Source organism: Trachypithecus francoisi, unplaced genomic scaffold (genome assembly GCF_009764315.1).
Source record: "Trachypithecus francoisi isolate TF-2019V2 unplaced genomic scaffold, Tfra_2.0 Contig00057_ERROPOS647011, whole genome shotgun sequence".
Classification (NCBI taxonomy): domain Eukaryota; kingdom Metazoa; phylum Chordata; class Mammalia; order Primates; family Cercopithecidae; genus Trachypithecus; species Trachypithecus francoisi.
The window spans coordinates 510,908-528,101 of record NW_022680466.1 but is presented as its reverse complement, the minus strand read 5'-3'; the positions used below and the strand labels follow the sequence as shown (position 1 = coordinate 528,101).

The following is a 17,194-nucleotide window of genomic DNA, read 5'->3' as shown; positions in this document are numbered from 1 at the left end:
CTCTTCTCCCCCCCTCTCTCCCTCCCTCCCCCTCTCTTCTCCTCCCTCTCTCTCTCCCCCCTCCCTCGCCTCCCTCTTACGATCCCTACTCTCTCTCTCATCTCTCTCTCCCCCCCCTCCTCCCTCCTCTCCCTCTCTCTCCTTCGGTCTCTCTCTCCCCCCTCCCTCCCTCCCCTCCCTCCCTCTCTCCCTCCTCTCCCCCCTCCCTCCCTCCCTCCCTCTCAATCTCTCCCTCCCTCCCTCCTCCTCATCTCTTCCCTCTCCTCTCTCTCTCTCTCCTCTCTCTCTCTCTCCTCTCTCTCTCTCTCTCTCTCTCTCATTAGAGATGAGGTCTCAGCAAATGAAGTGGTGGTGCTTTTCAGGCAGGGGTGCTGTTGGGGTTCATGTTATTTTTTTTTTTTCCTTTTTCTTACTCAGATAGTCCTTTTTCTCAGCCATTGGAAAACCTGGTGCCCCCATTATTGGTGCATGTTTCAGAGTCACTGTCTACCAAATCATGTGGAGCACTCAGACCTGTCAATGGAGTTATTAACACGTAAGTTTTAGCTCTTCTACTTCCTACTCTTAGACTTGTAAAGGTGTTTTGGAGCTCTTAGTTCTCTTTAGCCAGGACTGACCCTGGTTTAAAGAAGCGGAAGCCGTATCACTTAGTAACGTTTTTAATCTTCACTGTATAATGGAGCAATGTGTTTTAATTAATTGTGTATTTTCCTTTTACCTACTAAAATGGACTGGGCATGGAGTAAAATAAAAGACACTACAGTTATTGTCAATTATTGTTGTTTTAATCTTACAGGAATTCCTCAGAAGTGTTTATATTAACCTCCTCTGCTCTAGGACAGATTAGATCTCCAAAGGCTGTATTTGTAAATCTATATTTATTAAGATTCAAGGGAGAAAAAAATATTCAGGGATATCCTATACAAGTGAATGATGTGTACAACACCCCTAAAATTCAAGATTCATAGAACTGATTCTAAAGAAGCCCATTAACATTTGCAAAATTCATCATTTTCTAACCAGTTGTAGTTCTCTAGACTTTATTTACTCATGTGTTTGTTGTAGAGGAGAACTCAGTCACTAGAACTTGAGTTTATTTGCTGACATATTTTGCCTTTCATACATGATGTAGTTAATGTGCACCAAGAGCCTTACACATAAGCGCACACAGGTAGATTAGCAGACATCAAGAGGAGACCTGCTTCTGCTCTAAAATGCTTCTTTGTGTCTGAACATTAGCAAATAGAGGTTGAACCAGTATAAGAGGCTTTGTTTCTTTGTGTTTTCTTGTTGTTGTTGTTTGTTTATTTTGTTTCTTTGTGTGTTCTGAGAATACTCTTCCTTCCCCTTGTATAGTCTTCAGCCTGTCTTGGCAGACCACATTCCAGGTGACAGCTCTGATGCTGAGGAACAATTACATAAAAAGCAGCGACTGAATCTAGTCTCTTCATCATCTGATGGCACCTGTGTGGCAGCCCGGACACGTCCTGTACTGAGCTGTAAGAAACGGAGGCTTGTTCGACCCAACAGCATTGTTCCTCTTTCCAAGAAGGTCGGTACAGATGAAAGAGTTGGTCATTGTCAAGCAGTGAGCCAGATGCTCAGATAGAGAGTTAGTCTCTTGCCAACTTTGGTGTTTTCTAAACTTGGCTAACCACCAAGGTCTTCTGGGGAGCTTTATAAAATGCTAGGGGGCCGGGCGCGGTGGCTCAAGCCTGTAATCCCAGCACTTTGGGAGGCCGAGACAAGTGGATCACGAGGTCAGGAGATCGAGACCATCCTGGCTAACACGGTGAAACCCCGTCTCCACTAAAAAAATACAAAAAACTAGCCGGGCGAGGTGGCGGGCGTCTGTAGTCCCAGCTACTCGGGAGGCTGAGGCAGGAGAATGGCGTAAACCCGGGAGGCGGAGCTTGCAGTGAGCTGAGATCCGGCCACTGCACTCCAGCCTGGGCGACAGAGCAAGACTCCGTCTCAAAATAAATAAATAAATAAAATAAAATAAAATGCTAGGTTCCTGGGCCCTGTTTCCTCTGGAGTTGGGTGTTGGAATCTTGTTTTCAGAAAACACAGAGCTCCTAGGTGACTCTGCAGCTAGTTTTGAAAACCACTGTCTTGAGCTTTTTAATAGCAATGGGAGAGACTGAAAGTTTAAGAACTGCCATTGACACTTTGAAGGAGAATAGTGTGCCCTTTCACCTTCATTGTTACCACTGAAAATGACAGTATAGAATCCTTTACCCTAAAAAAGAATCCTGGCCATGTGCAGTGGCTCATGCCTGTGATCCCAGCACTTTGGGAGGATCACTTGAGCCTCGGAATTGAATACCAGCCTGGGCTTCAATATAGTGAGACCTTCATCTCTACAAAATATTTAAAAATTAAGCATGGTGGTGCACATCTGTAGTCCCAGCTACTCAGGAGGCTGAGGCAGGAGGATTGCTTGAACCCATAAGGTTGAGGCTGCTTTGAGCTGGATTGCTTGAACCCATAAGGTTGAGGCTGCTTTGAGCTGTATTTGTGCCACTGTACTTAAGCTTGGGTGACAGAGTGAGACCCTGCTTCAGAAAAAAAAAAAAAGGAATCTTCACTAAAGTTTTTAAATTGATGTTACTAAAAAAAAGTTTGTCTTCACAAAGGAAATGGAAATTAATTCACAACTGCAGGGAATTTTAGATTGCTGACTCTTCAAATAGCAGTTGACTTTATTCCACAACTAATGAAATAATAATACTCCAGTAAAATGGTACTGTGCAGGAATTAAGAGCATTATCTTTGAAGATGATAAACTTGGGTTTGAATCATGGTACTACCACTTAGTAGTTTGGTAATTTGGTGCATGTTAACCACCCCGATTTCCACTCCTCTCCAAAGCCTCAGAGATCTCATAGGGTTGTTTGAGGATTAAGTGAAATGTATGTAACATGCTTATTGGAATGTCTGGTTGATAAGTTCCCAGTACAAAGTGGCTGTTACTGTTACCATTTTTGTTGTTCATTCATTCTTTCAACAAATATTTATTGGCTTCCTGCAACGAGCTAAATCTGTCTAGTCACTGGGTATACAACACTAAACAAAACAGGCAAAACTGCTTACCCTGTGAAATGTTCTCGTTGTTAGAGAAGGAAAATTAAAATACATTAACTCTGCAGTGTGTCCTGTAGCATTAAATCTTGGAGAGAGGCTAGGCACAGTGGCTCCTACCTGTAATCCTGGCACTTTGGAAGGCTGAGGAAGGAGGATCACTTGAGTTCAGGAGTTTGAGACCAGTCTGGGCAACATAATGAGACCCCATGTCTAAAAAAACAAAAAGCCAGCTGTGGTGGTGAGTGCCTATAGTACACCTGCTCAGGAGGCTGAAGCGGGAGGATCATTTGAGCCCACCAGGTCAACACTGCAGTGAGCCATGGTCGCGCCACTGCACTCCAGCCTGGATGATAAAGTGAGACTCCATCTCAGAAAAAACAATCCTGGAGAGAGAAATGCAGTAGAGGGGGATAGAGAGTGCTGGAGAGCTCAGATAGAGAAGAGGTATACAGATTAGTCCTTTGAGGTATTCCAGAGCTTAGGTATTCCTCCTCATTCCTGTGAAAGATGAAGAAAGGATTGGGAAGGGAGTAACCAATAAAATTGAAGAAAAACCAAGAGAGTGTGGCATGAAGAGAGTGTGGTATGTGAAAGGCAAGTGGAGAAAGCGTTTCGGAGAAGGAGGAGGAGGAGGAGGGATTGGATTGTGTGTGACAGTTGCTACAGACAGGACCAGTAAGATGAAGACTGAGAATTGAGACCATTGAATTTAGTGGGGCGGGGTTGTTGCAGACATTGGTGAGCAGTTTTGGTAGAGGGAGAAGGGTGAATGAAAGCTTGGTTGGAGTGGATTCAGGAGAGAAAGCCACAGAAGGAATTGAGGGAACAATTGTAGATAACGCTTTCAAAGAACGTTGCTGTAAAAGAGAACAGAGAATGGGAATTTTTCTTAAGGGAGCCACTAGCAACACATTTGCTAATGACAAGGGAGATGAGAATTGCTGAACAATTAGTATTTGCGTGGTGAATTTTCAGTACTTTCCTTGTTTGGTTCTCGTATGTAGTTGTACTGTGTAAGTTTGCCATGTTCTCCTTAAAGGAAAGAATTGTTAGAATTGACTGTCAGGCGATACCATTTCTTCCTGTCTATTCCTCGGACTCTACTTGAAATATCAAAATAGCAGGAATAGAAAAGAGTAAGGGATTTGGCAGGGTTTTTGTGTTGACGTTTCAGTCTCAGTTGTTTTTTTTTTATTTTTGTTTTTACTAATAGTCGTGTATGTCTAAACGATTTTCAGAGGAGTTGATAACAGGAATGTCAGAAAACAGTATATTACTGTCAAGTGTAGGAAAGTAGCTTTTTGTCAATTCCTTGATGAATTTAACACAGAATGCTTTTACATTAAAAAAAAAACAAAAAAACACTACATGAAAATAAAGCACCCTTCTTCTGTTTTGGCAGTTTACCAGCCACTGTGGCATGACATCTAGGAGTCGTATAAAAATTTTCTGAAGTATGTGGTGGCCTCCTGGATTTCGTTTTTTAATACGTGAAGTAGCAAACCTTCTTTTGATCAATGCCTAAGAACAAATGTAGTTTTGAATGTACTTATAAAAGGTAGCTTAGGCAAGGGATAGGCATAAAACTGAATATCCTTTTGTTCCAATGCCAGTTTCTAAAACAGAATCATCCTGACACAAAATTAAGCTGCCTGAAAAATAAGACAGAGAAATTAGTTTACTTTGGGAAATATACCGTGTACTAGATCTAGCAGAAAGCTGGAGTTCTGCCAGAGTTGGAGACACACACCATTCCTTCTGACTAGGTTGCTTTCTGTGTCTCACGTGGCTCCTTGCTCACAACATGACCTCAGTGGTATTTGCTGATGAGCAACCATCTTGCCTTCTGTCATCTTGAATTGCTCAGTTTTCCAGGCAGATTTATTCAACAGTATTTTTGAGTGCCCACCGTATTATTCAGGGCAGCCAGGTTGCATTAGTAAGCAAAACAAAGCCCTTACCTTCATGGAGCTTACTTTCTAATGACAGAGCAAAGAAGTTAACATGTAAATTATGTTCTAATACTGTTACGTGACAGTTCACATTTATTGTGAGTACAGAACACACAAAACAAGTGATAAATATTTTTTCCTTACCTACATCTTAAATGATCTCTACTGCATTCCAGAACCAAATATAAAACACACTTGAGGGAACTCATTCAGTTTTTTTTGTTTGTTTTTTCTTTGAGGTAGAGTCTTGCTCTGTTGCTCAGGCTGGAGTGCGGTGGCGCGATCTCGGCTCACTGCAACCTCCTTCTCCTGGGTTCAAGCGATTCTCCTGCCTCATTCTACGTAGTAGCTGGGGTTACAGGCATACACCACCATGCCCAGCTATTTTTTGCATTTTTAGTAGAGACGAGGTTTCACCATGTTGGCCAGGCTGGTCTTGAACTCCTGACCTCAAGTGATCCACCCGCCTCAGCCTCCTAAGGTGCTGGGATTACAGGCATGAGCCACTGCACCTGGCCCAGTTACTGTGGGGTGTGTGTGTGTGTGTGTGTTTTGGCGGAGTCTCCCTCTGTTGCTCAGGCTAGAGTGCAGTGGCATGATCTCGGCTCACTGCAACCTCCACCTCCAGGTTCAAGCAATTCTCCTGCCTCAGCCTCCTGAGTAGCTGAGATTACAGACAGGCATGCACCACCACACTTGGCTAATTGTTGTATTTCTAGTAGAGACAGAGTTTCACCACGTTGGCCAGGCTGTTCTCAAACTCCTGACCTCAGGTGATTCGCCCGCCTCGGCCTCCCAAAGTGCTGGGATTACAGGCATGAGCCACCGCACCCGGCGCAATTACTATGTTTTTAAAGGGCTGTCAGCTTAGTTGAATTATGGCTGGAATATATCTTAAAATTGAGATGCACATTTAGTGCAGTAACTCTTTTGCCCTTAAAAAGGCTGGCCAGGCACGGTGGCTCATGCTTGTAATCCCAGCACTTTGGGAGGCCAAGGTGGGCAGATCGCAAAGTCGGGAGATCGAGACCACCCTGGCCAACATGATGAAACCCCATCTCTACTAAAAATACAAAAATTAGCTGGGCGTGGTGGCACGTGCCTGTAATCCCAGCTACTCGAGAGGCCGAGGCAGGAGAATGGCTTGAACCAAGAAGTCAGAGGTTGCAGTGAGCTGAGATCTTGCCACGGCATTCCAGCCTGGTGACAGAGCAAGACTCCATCTTTAAAAAAAAAGGGGGGGAGGGAGGGGGGGCTGCTACGTTGTATCACTTGTACTTCTTAAAATCAATGACTAAATCGTAAGAGTTCAGTAAGTTAAACTTGTTGGGAATAAACAGAAATGAGATCTGTCAGTAAATAATAGGAAGCCTTGAATTCCCAAACTGTTGATTCAGTCTATAAGTTTTAATGTTTTGAACAGAGAAGTGTCATAAGCTATTTTGGGGGAGGTAAATCTGTAACTTTTTTTTTTTTTTTTTTTTTTAAGTCGGAGTCTTGCTGTGTCACTCAGCCTGGAGTGCGATGGCACGATCTCAGCTCACCGCAGCCTCCGCCTCCCGGGTTCAAGGAATTTCCTGCCTCAGCCTCCTGAGTAGCTGGGATTACAGGCATCTGCCACCACGCCTGGCTAATACTTGCATTTTTAGTAGAGATAAGGTTTCACCATGTTGGCCAGGCTGGTCTCTTTGGCCAGACTGGTCTCGAACTCCTGACTTCAGCTGATCTGCCCACCTCGGCCTCCCAAAGTGCTGGGATTACAGGCATGAGCCACCACGCCCGGCCAATCAGTAACTAATATGTTTGGGATGGATTGGCACAAGAGACTGGAGGTGGAAAGACAGACTAACAGTAGTAATCCTGGAGGCTATAATAGTCTAAGGCTTCTACAACTCTGAATGTGGAATATTTTAAAATGTATCTAAGGAATAATCACTAGGGTTTGGCAAGTGAATATCAGAATAAGGCTCATCGAGAACATGGAGTACTTCCTAAATCATAATTTTATTATAAAATGATGGAATTACTAGTTGTAATTACTGAATCGCCTATATTGCTATTTACTGTGTGTTTCATCACTTTGGGGGTCTAGTATGGTAGACGTTAGTAATTAAGTAAATGAAGAAGCACTCCAGTAGAAAGTTCTTATAATATATGCCATTATGTTCTTTTCCTGGCCCAGTGCCTAAGTGAAGTAGGTGTTTATAACTTAACCTAAACGTACTAAGATTTCACATCAATAAAGTTTTTAAAATAGGTACCAGCTAATTTTAACATAGGGTTGCTTTTTATTTGTTAAGTGAAATTATGTTTATAATTAAACCATAAGACAAATAGTATTGTTTTTAAAAAAGGAAAGGAATGTAGTTTTATTAATAATTTACTGTATTCACCTGTGTATAGTCTGGCAGTAGAAACCATCAGTGTTTGGAAATGAATGGTTGAAAAGGCTGGGTTTTTTTGTACTAATAACCAGTAGAATAAGTAATGGCTACATGTATTACTAACATACCCTTGAAATTTTTTATTGCCCTTAATGGCATTTCTTTTCAATTTTTAAAAAAGTAGCATTTCCTAACAAATTGGCAATGTTATGGCATCATTTTAGAGTTTTGTAGTCCATGTTATACGGGGATTGCTGTGAGCTAAATTTTAAAGCTGGCTTCCGTAGAATTCCGAGTAGTCCTGCTCTTCTTCCCATTGTATCACACTTGAAGAGTGGCATTTTTGTACAGGTCATTCTCTTATGGCTATGACCAGGTTTTCTGTAGACATCAGGGTAGATAAAGGTGTTAATATATAATTCTAGGCTTCCTAGTTTTGATTCCACCTGTTTAAATCCAGTTTCATGACACCATGGTTGAGGACTAATGAACTAGAGTTAGTATGAGTCAGTATTAAAAGTTAATAATTTGATAAGTTCTTCCTTGACAGAGTGCAGTAGACCTTGGAGGCCCAACTTTTTAATACTAGTTAGACATTTGGAAGGGAGCAAGCATGCCATGTAGAAAATTGTAGTACCTTAGGACATAAAGCTACTAAAAGAAAACTCAAATCACTCTGTGCTTAGAATAGTTACCTCTTAACACATACAAAATAAATTTTGAAAGACTGAGATAAAATAGAAGCTTACATGTTTTGTTTCTTCACTCTGATGGATCTTCAAGAGCCAGTTGTAGGATACGCTTGATTTTGATAGAGTTGCCAGACCTATGAAAATCTTTCCAAATGTTAACAGTGGATGAGTTAAATAACAAATATCAAATGCAAAGCAAAATCAAATGATTATAACTTGTCCTTGAGCCAAAAGGATTTTTTTAGTGTTTTGGACGAATATGCTATGATTAACAGAAAATGGTGAATAGAATTTTACTTTGGTATTAATTCCTTCATAAGTATTAAATTGAGTATTTCCTGGGAGTCCCTTCAAAGAGAATTGATAGCATTACAGTATTAATTAAGGGAACACAGGAATTTCTTCATGTATCAAGTCTTTTATCTATTTTATTATTTTATTGAGATGGAGGTCTCACGGTGTTGCACAGGCTGATTTTTTGTTTTTTTGTTGTTGTTTGTTTTTTGTTCCCTCCCTCTTCCCCCCCGCCCCCCGCCCCACCAAGATGGAGTCTCGCTCTGTCACCAGGTTGGAGTGCAGTGGCGCAATCTCTTCATCTCAAAAAAAAAAAAAAAAAAAAGCCAGCTGTGTTGGCAGCTACACAGGTGGCTGAGGCAGGAGAATGGTTTGAATCTGGGAGGTGAAGGTTGCACTGAGCCAAGATCAAGTTACTGCATCCAGTCTGGGTGACAGAACTGGACTTGGCTCAAAACAATAACTGTTCGGTTTTTTTGTTTGTTTGTGTTTCTCTTAGTTCCAGCTGAGAACAAGTATTGATCAGTTTCCTTTTCTCTCTCTCTCTCTCTTTTTTTTTTTTTGTTTTTGAGTCGGAGCCTCGCCTTGCTTTGTCGCCCAGGCTGGAGTGCAGTGGCATGACCTCGGCTCACTGCGACGTCTGCTTCCCGGGCTCATATGATTCTCCTTCCTGCCTCAGCCTCCCAAGTAGCTGGGACTACAGGCACGTGCTTCCATGCCCAGCTAATTTTTATATTTTTGGTAGAGATGGGGTTTCACCGTGTTGGCCAGGCTGGTTTCGAATTCCTGACCTTAGGTGATCTGCCCGCCTTGGCCTCCCAAAGTGCTAGGATTACAGGCATCAGCCACCAAGCCCAGCCTCCTTTCCTCTTCTTAACATTTCCTGATAATTCTAGTCTTCTCAACAACAAGACTGCCAGAAGCATCTCTGTCCTTTTCAGAAACTTTCCACTTAGCTTCGTAGCCCCATACCATTCACAGCTTCAGCGTTTTCTTTGGGAGAGTGAGTACTTGTCATGCTTAGTTCCCTGTCCTCTCTTTTTATTGATAATTTGACATTTCAAGTCTCTAATGTTATCCATTCAGCCCTATAAGACCACCAAAAGCTCTGCTCGTTTTTTTTTTTCTTTTTTCTTTTTTTTCAAGATGAAGTCTCGCTCTGTTGCCCACGCTGGAGTGCAGTGGCACAATCCTTGGCTCACTGAAACCTCTGTCTCCCAGGTTCAAGCAATTCTCCTGCCTCAGCCAGTAGCTGAGATTACAGACACTGCCACCATGCCCAGCTAATTTTTGTATTTTTAGTAGAGACGGGTTTTTGCTATGTTGGCCAGGTTCTTTTCCTCTCTGGAATCTTGGCTCTCAATTTGTCATTATGTCAGCATTTTTCTTACGTTTTGAGAGAGAGAGAGAGGGTGTGTGTGTGTGTGTGTGTGTGTGTGTGTGTGTGTGTTTGTTTTAAATCTGGCTTTTCCAGTTAGAGTGTTGGTTTGATATAAGCTATCCATAATATGTGATTTATTTGTTGAGAAAACTTCATTTATCCCTTAGTTTCCCACAGCCTACTTTGTTTTAAAAATTGTATCCCTGTAGTATTATTTTCTTGCCTCTTGGCATATCTAACAAAGTTTTGTTTATGTTTTAAGCCGAAAATCCAATTAATAATTTTCCCTGCTTGTAACATGTGGATTGTGCTATCTTCCTTTAAAGAGGCTTTGTTTTGCTGGCAAGTAAATTCCTTGTCATTTGTTAGGTCAGGTGAGGAGCTGGCTGACTTAGTAGTTTGACTCTACAACTAAAGCAGGATCTTCTGTCTTGAATTCTCTATGCAACTTTGACTGGTCACGGTTTAAAAGCCTCCCAGACTTGTGTTAGCTGTGGAAACCATTTCAGTTCACAGCTGCCTAGTTGCTCTTGCCTGGCCTGATAGTTTCACCCTATACGTGCACCTTTTAATATTTAGCAAACACTCGGGGATCTAATGAAGATTTCTGGGACTCTTTCTGTAAAGCTTCCTCCTCTCAAGAATTCTGCCTTGCAATTTTCAGTTTCCTTAGTCTCTGAATTCTGATCTAGGGAGAATTTGCTTCCTCAATTCAGTGAAGCTGTTGCTTCAGATGTGCTCTGCTTCAGATCCCTCTCCCTGCCCTGCAGTCTACAATGTACTTCCAGGCAGAAAACCAGGGCAGTCTTAGAGACCACCCCATTTGTTTCTCAGTCGTATACTGCCTGTTGTCCAGTTTTCTAGTTTATGACTGAAAGGTAAATCTGATCACTATTACTCTGCTAGAAGCAGAAGTCCTGTGGTGTCACTGTTTTCTTCTCCAAATTTTGTTATGAAATTATTCAGATACGAAGTTGAATGAATTTTACAATGAACACCTGTGTAGCTACTCCCTAGGTTCTGCCACTAACATTTTAGCATACAATCATCCTTCCATTTATTAATCCATCTTATTTTTAGTGCATTTGAAAAACAGTGGTGTTTTTGTCCCTTGTGTTTCTTGAAAACTAGTAGAGACTTGAATAAATCCGGTTTTGAGTTTTGTGAGAAAACACAAGGTGGTCTTATTATGCTTGTATCAGAAGACACGTAATGACTAAACTGTTTGTGTTATCAACCACTGGTAATCATTGCCTGGACCCATTGTTACATTGGAAGTTGAAGAATGGTGATGTTCTACTTGTATCATTTCTGTTTTTTTTTTATTAGCTAGAATATGTTTATAAGGGTAAACTTTTCCTTTTCAACTATTTGTTCACCCTGAGGTACAGTTTGTACAGAAGAAAGCATGATTTGTTGTTGTTTTTTATTTACCAATTTTCAAAATTACGTTAGTTTTCTACCATCCTCTAAGGACAGTCACTGAAGTTTTTCATGAAGGGGCTGTGAGTCATTGATTGAAACATATTTGAGGTATTTCAAGCCATTGTAGTCTTTTCTTTATGATGCTAATGTTACCTGATCTTTGGCTAGTGGAAACTCTCTTCAAGCTTGTTCTTGAGTCCTTTTCCTTTGACTGCAGTAGTCTTTGTTCTCACTATTAATTTCTGTTTTGTTTTTTGTTTTCCTTTTTTACTGAGTCTTATGTTTACTGTGACTCACCACTAATATTTAATGAGAGCCTGTGCTTTGAATTTTTCTAGAAGGGATGACTGTAATTTGAACCTCATGGTTCTCAATGATTTTGTCCTCACAGGAGACATTTGGCAATGTCTGTAGTAATTATTGATTTTCACAAATTGGGGGAGTAGGGAGGCACATGGACCATGAGGACAGAGATGCTGCTAGATATCTACAGTGCACAGGACAGCCCCCCACAACAAAGAAGTGCCAGCTATTGAGAAATCATGCAGTACACTAATTTAGTTACGAAGTCATTTGATCTTTCCTACAATCCCATGAAATTGGTATTGTCAGTCCTTTTTAACAAGTGAGAAAATTTAAGGATGTCATGTGACTTATCAATGATCATATTATACAGTGTTAAGCTAGAATTTTGAAATCAAGATCTTTGATGGTAAATGTTCTATCAGGTTCTCCCCTTAAATATAAATAGCCATACTTACGGTTTTATAAAAGTGATTAAGTGTCGAGAGCCAGATACTGTTGTGAGTTATTTATGTTTAAAACAACTCTATCAGGTACTCTCCTGTTACTAGTAAAGATGAAGACACAGTAGCTTGTCTAAGGCCACACAGCTAGTAAGTAGCGGAGTCAAGGTTCAAACCCAGGCAGTCCAGCTCCATAGCTCATACTGTTAACCATTATGTATTGCTTCATAATTTTTTTTTTTTTTTTTTAGATTCGAGTATAATATTTGTTTTTATATTTAAATCTCTGTTTGGGGCCAGACACGGTGGCTCACACCTGTTATTCCAGCACTTTGGGAGGCCAAGGTGGATGGATTACCTGAGGTCAGGAGTTTGAGACCAGCCTTGCCAGCATGGCAAAACCCCATCTCTACTAAAAATACAAAAAAAAATTAGCTGGGCGTTGTGGCGGGCCCCTGTAGTCCCAGCTACTCTTGATTTTCCTGATTAATTTGTTGAAAAAGTAATATCTCCTTTTTTTAAAAAAAACTGATTTAAAAGTATTACTTTAAACAACTGTCATATATATTTTGGTCAATTTTTATTTTTATTTAATTTTTCTGTTTCTTAACCAAGGGCAGATTATTTTAATTACTGTAACTGTAAAACATGTAATAGACCAGATCACTCCCTTGTATTTTTGCTTATCAGAAATGTGAGGGGTGGGAGGGGAATGGTTCCTCAGATTTATTCTTTCAGTTGTATCTTTTACATTATTTGTTTAAATTCCCTTTGCCTTGTCTCCCCTCCCCACTCAAGTCTATTAAGGTTCTACATTAATTTGCAGAATATCAGTATCTTTAAACCTTGTGCTGAAATTTCTTGTTAAAGTTATTCTAGGGCATTTTTTGTTGTTACAGTCAGTAATATCTTTTTTTCACTTGTATTTCTTTTTCTTTTCTTTTCTTTTTTTTTTTTTTTTGAGACCAAGTTTTGCTCTTTTCGTCCAGGCTGGAGTGCATTGGTGCAATCTCAGCTCACAGCAACCTCCGCCTCCTGGGTTCAGGAGATTCTTCTGCCTCAGCCTCCCGAGTAGCTGGGATTACAGGTGCCCACCACCACGCCTGGCTAATTTTTGGTAGAGACGGGGTTTCACCATGTTGGTAAGGCTGGTCTTGAACTCCTAACCTCAGGTGATTCACCTGCCTCAGTCTCCCAAAGTGCTGGGAATACAGGCGTGAGCCACCGCGCCTGGCCTTTCACTTGTATTTCTAAATAAAAGTTACTTTGGGTCAGGCGCGGTGGCTCACGTCTGTAATCCCAGCACTTTGGGAGGCTGAGGCGGGTGGATCACGAGGTCAGGAGATCGAGACCATCCTGGCTAACGCAGTGAAACCCCTTCTCTACTAAAAGTACAAAAAAATTAGCCAGGTGTTGTGGCAGGCACCTGTAGTCCCAGCTACTCGAGAAGCTGAGGCAGGAGAATGGCGCGAACCCGAGAGGCAGAGCTTGCAGTGAGCTGAAATCCGCGCCACTGCACTCCAGCCTGAGCGACAGAGCAAGACTCCGTCTCAAAAACAAAACCAAACCAAAACAAAACAAAAGTTACTTTGAAGACTGACATTTAAAGAAAAAAACATGATGTGAGAGAATGACCATGGAATTAGTGGTTGAAGAGCCAAGTGCAGAGGCTTATGATGTGGAAGGTTGCCTGCTATCTTGGAGAAATATAGCAAGGAAATCAGAGTAACTGTTGGTGTCGGCTAGGAGAGTAACAAAAAATGAAGTGAAGTCAGAGAGGGGATAGAGGTGACAAATGCTATAGGACCTTGTGGGAACCATGCAAGAAGTTTGGTTTCTATTCGTCATGAGATGAGAAGTCATTTGGAAGATTATGAGGTTGGTATGATATGATTGAGATCTTAAAACAAGGTTTACGCTGATTACTGTGTTGATTGATTTGGAAATAAGAGCCAATAGGCAGAGGATCAGTTAGGAGGCTTGAAGAAACCCATTTGAGAAAAGATAGTGACTTGGACTAGATTAAGTGTAGTTAAGGTGATATGAAGTGGTTGGATTCTGCCAATAGGATTTCATGACTGGGGCTGGTCACGGTAGCTCACGCCCGTAATCCCAATACTTTGGGAAGCTAACGTGGGTGGATTATCTAAGGTCAGGAGTTCGAGACCAGCCTGGCCAACATGGTGAAACCCTGTCTCTACTAAAAATACAAAAAATTAGCTGGGCGTGGTGGTGCAGGCCTGTAATCCCAGCTGCTCAGCAGGCTAAGGCAGAAGAATCTCTCGAACCCAGGAGGCAGAGGTTGCAGTGAGCCAAGATCACGCCATTGCACTCCAGCCTGGGCGATGAGCAAAACTCCATCTCAAAAAAAAAAAAAAAAAAAGAATTTTGTGATTGGATATGAGGTGTGATAAAAAGAAAGGAGTTTAGCATGAGTCTGAGAGTCTGAGGATTTAGGACTTAGGAGATAGGGAAAGATCAGGACTCAGTTTTGAACATGTTAACTCTGAGATGCCTGTTGAGTCTAGGCTAGGCACAGTGGCCCAGGCCTGAAATCCCAGCATTTTGGGAGGCCAAATTAGGAGTACTGCTTGAAGCCAGAAGTTTGAGATTCAGCCTGGACAGTACAGTGAGAGTCTTCTGTCTCTACAAAGATTTAGTACAATTTTTTAAAAAACAGAAGTCTGAGATGTTGAGTGAGCAGTTAAATGTGCAAGTCTGAAATGATGTTGCTTGATTTCTTAATATTGAATAATTTTGATATTCAGGAATAAATCCCTAGTGCTCATGATATGTTTATATTTGTTGTTAATTTTGTGTTTGTCTGTTTGTTTCTTTTTGAGATGGAGTCTCACTCTGTCGCCTAGGCTAGAGTACGGTGGCGCGATCTCGGCTCACTGCAACCGCCACCTCCCGGGTTCAAGTGATTCTCCTGCCTTAGCCGCCTGAGTAGCTGGGACTACAGGTGCCCTTCACCATGCCCGGCTAATTTTTGTATTTTTAGTCTTAGAGACAGGGTTTCACCATATTGGCCAGGCTGGTCTCGAACTCCTGACCTTGTGATTCGCCCGCCTCAGCCTCCCAAAGTGCTGGAATTACAGGCATGAGCCACCACACCCAGCCTTGTTTTTTTTCTTTTAAGAGAGTGATTCACTCTGTCTCCCAGGCTGGAGTGCAGTGGACATGATCACTGTAGCTCCTCACTCCTGGGCTCAAGTGAGCCGCTTCAGCCTCCCAAATAGCTAGGGCTGCACGTGCACACCACCTGTTGTGATATTTTCTAAAATTTGTTTTGTGTGTTCTTATTGTTTTAACTTAAATGAATTCATGCAGATGATTTGGCATCTTGTTTCAGTGAAAGAATGTGTGCGTGTGTACACTTAAGTTTGTCTACAGGATAGATTCTTGGTGTGGATTTGTGCAACATGGGTATGAATTCAAGTTTTCTTTCAAAAATTTTCTAAAGGGTATACTTTAATAAGTATTACATATATTTTTGGCTGGGTGCGGTGGCTCATGTCTGTAATCCCAGCACTTTGGAAGGCCAAGGTGGGCGGATCATGAGGTCAGGAGATCAAGACCATTCTGGCTAACAATGGTGAAACCCTGTCTCTACTAAAGAAAAAAAAAAAAAATACAAAAAAAGTAGCTAGGTGTGGTGGCAGGCGCCTGTAGTCCCAGCTGCTTGCTTGGGAGGCTGAGGCAGGAAAATGGTGTGAACCTGGAAGGCGGACCTGTGAGGCTGAGGCAGGAGAATGGTGTGAACCTGGAAGGCGGACCCATGCCACTGCGCTCCAGCTTGGGTGACAAAGTGAGACTCCGTCTCAAAAATAAATAATAAGTATTAAATATATTTTTATGTACTCCTCGGGTTCTATTAATACTTTACAGTTTTTAATTAAAAAATGAGATTGGCCGGGTGCGGTGGCTCAAGCCTGTAATCCCAGCACTTTGGGAGGCTGAGATGGGCGGATCACGAGGTCAGGAGATCGAGACCATCCTGGCTAATATGGTGAAACCCCGTCTCTACTAAAAAATACAAAAAACTAGCCGGGCGAGGTGGCGGGCGCCTGTAGTCCCAGCTACTCGGGAGGCTGAGGCAGTAGCCTCAGTAAACCCGGGGGGCGGAGCTTGCAGTGAGCTGAGATCTGGCCACTGCACTCCAGCCTGGGCGACAGAGCGAGACTCCGTCTCAAAAAAAAAAAAAAAAAAAAAATGAGATTACTGTTTATGTTACATGTGTACACATACCCTTTTGTCAGGTTACAAATAGGATTCTCTACCCTTTATTCTATTTTTTTAATTTTAAAATTTTTTTGGAGTTGGAGTTTTGCTCCTGTCACCCAGGCTGGAGTGCGGTGGTGCAGTCTTGACTCACTGCAACCTCTGCTTCCCAGGTTCAAGCGATTCTCTTGCCTCAGCCACTCAAGTAGCTGGGATTACAGGTGCCCACTACCACGCCCAGTTTTTGGTGTTTTTAGTAGAGACGGGGTTTCACCATGTTGGCCAGGGTGGTCTTGAACTCCTGACCTCAGGTTATCCACCCACCTTGGCCTCCCAAAGTGCTGAGATTACAGGTGTGAGCCACCATGCCTGGCCTGTTTTTTTTTTATTTTTTTGAGACAGGATGTTAGTCTTTTTCCCGGGCTACAGTGCAGTGGTTATAGTGGCTCACTATAACCTGAACTCCTACGCTTAAGTGATTGTTCTCCCTCAGCCTTCTGAGTAGCTGGGACTAAAGGCATGCAATACCATACTGGGCTAAGTTTTTTTTTTTTTTTTTTTTTTTTTAAAGAGATGGAGTCTTACTGTGTTGCCAGGCTAGTCTCTGACTCTTGGCTTCAAGCAATTCTGTCTCCCACCTCAAAGTTTTGGGATTACAGTTGTGAGCCACCACGCCGAGCCACATCTGTTGAGTTTTGTTGTTGTTGTTGTTTTGAGATTTAGTCTCATTCTGTTGCCCAAGCTGGAGTGCAGTGGTGTGATCTCGGCTCACTGCATCCTCTGCATCCCAGATTCAAGCGATTCTCCTGCCTCAGCCTCCCAAGTAGCTGAGATGACAGGCTCCCACCACCACGCCCAGCTAATGTTTGTATTTTCAGTAGAGTTGAGGTTTCACACATGTTGGCCAGGCTAGTCTCAAACTCCTGACCTCAAGTGATCCACCTGCCTTGGCCTCCCAGTATTGACTTTGACTTAAGTGATACACTCTAGCCATAAAATGGAATGTTAA

General features: G+C 42.1%; 1 protein-coding gene across 2 annotated transcripts in view; it reads left to right on the top strand.

The window, feature by feature from the left end:
• The window catches only part of KANSL1 (KAT8 regulatory NSL complex subunit 1), a 155,708-nt gene that overhangs the window by 117,649 nt on the left and 20,865 nt on the right, over nucleotides 1–17,194 (top strand). For both annotated transcript variants that reach the window (XM_033219889.1, XM_033219855.1), the window contains exons 4-5: nucleotides 418–535; nucleotides 1,357–1,552. In XM_033219889.1, coding sequence (XP_033075780.1) covers nucleotides 418–535; nucleotides 1,357–1,552 — 314 coding nt within the window. The remainder of the gene's footprint in view (nucleotides 1–417; nucleotides 536–1,356; nucleotides 1,553–17,194) is intronic.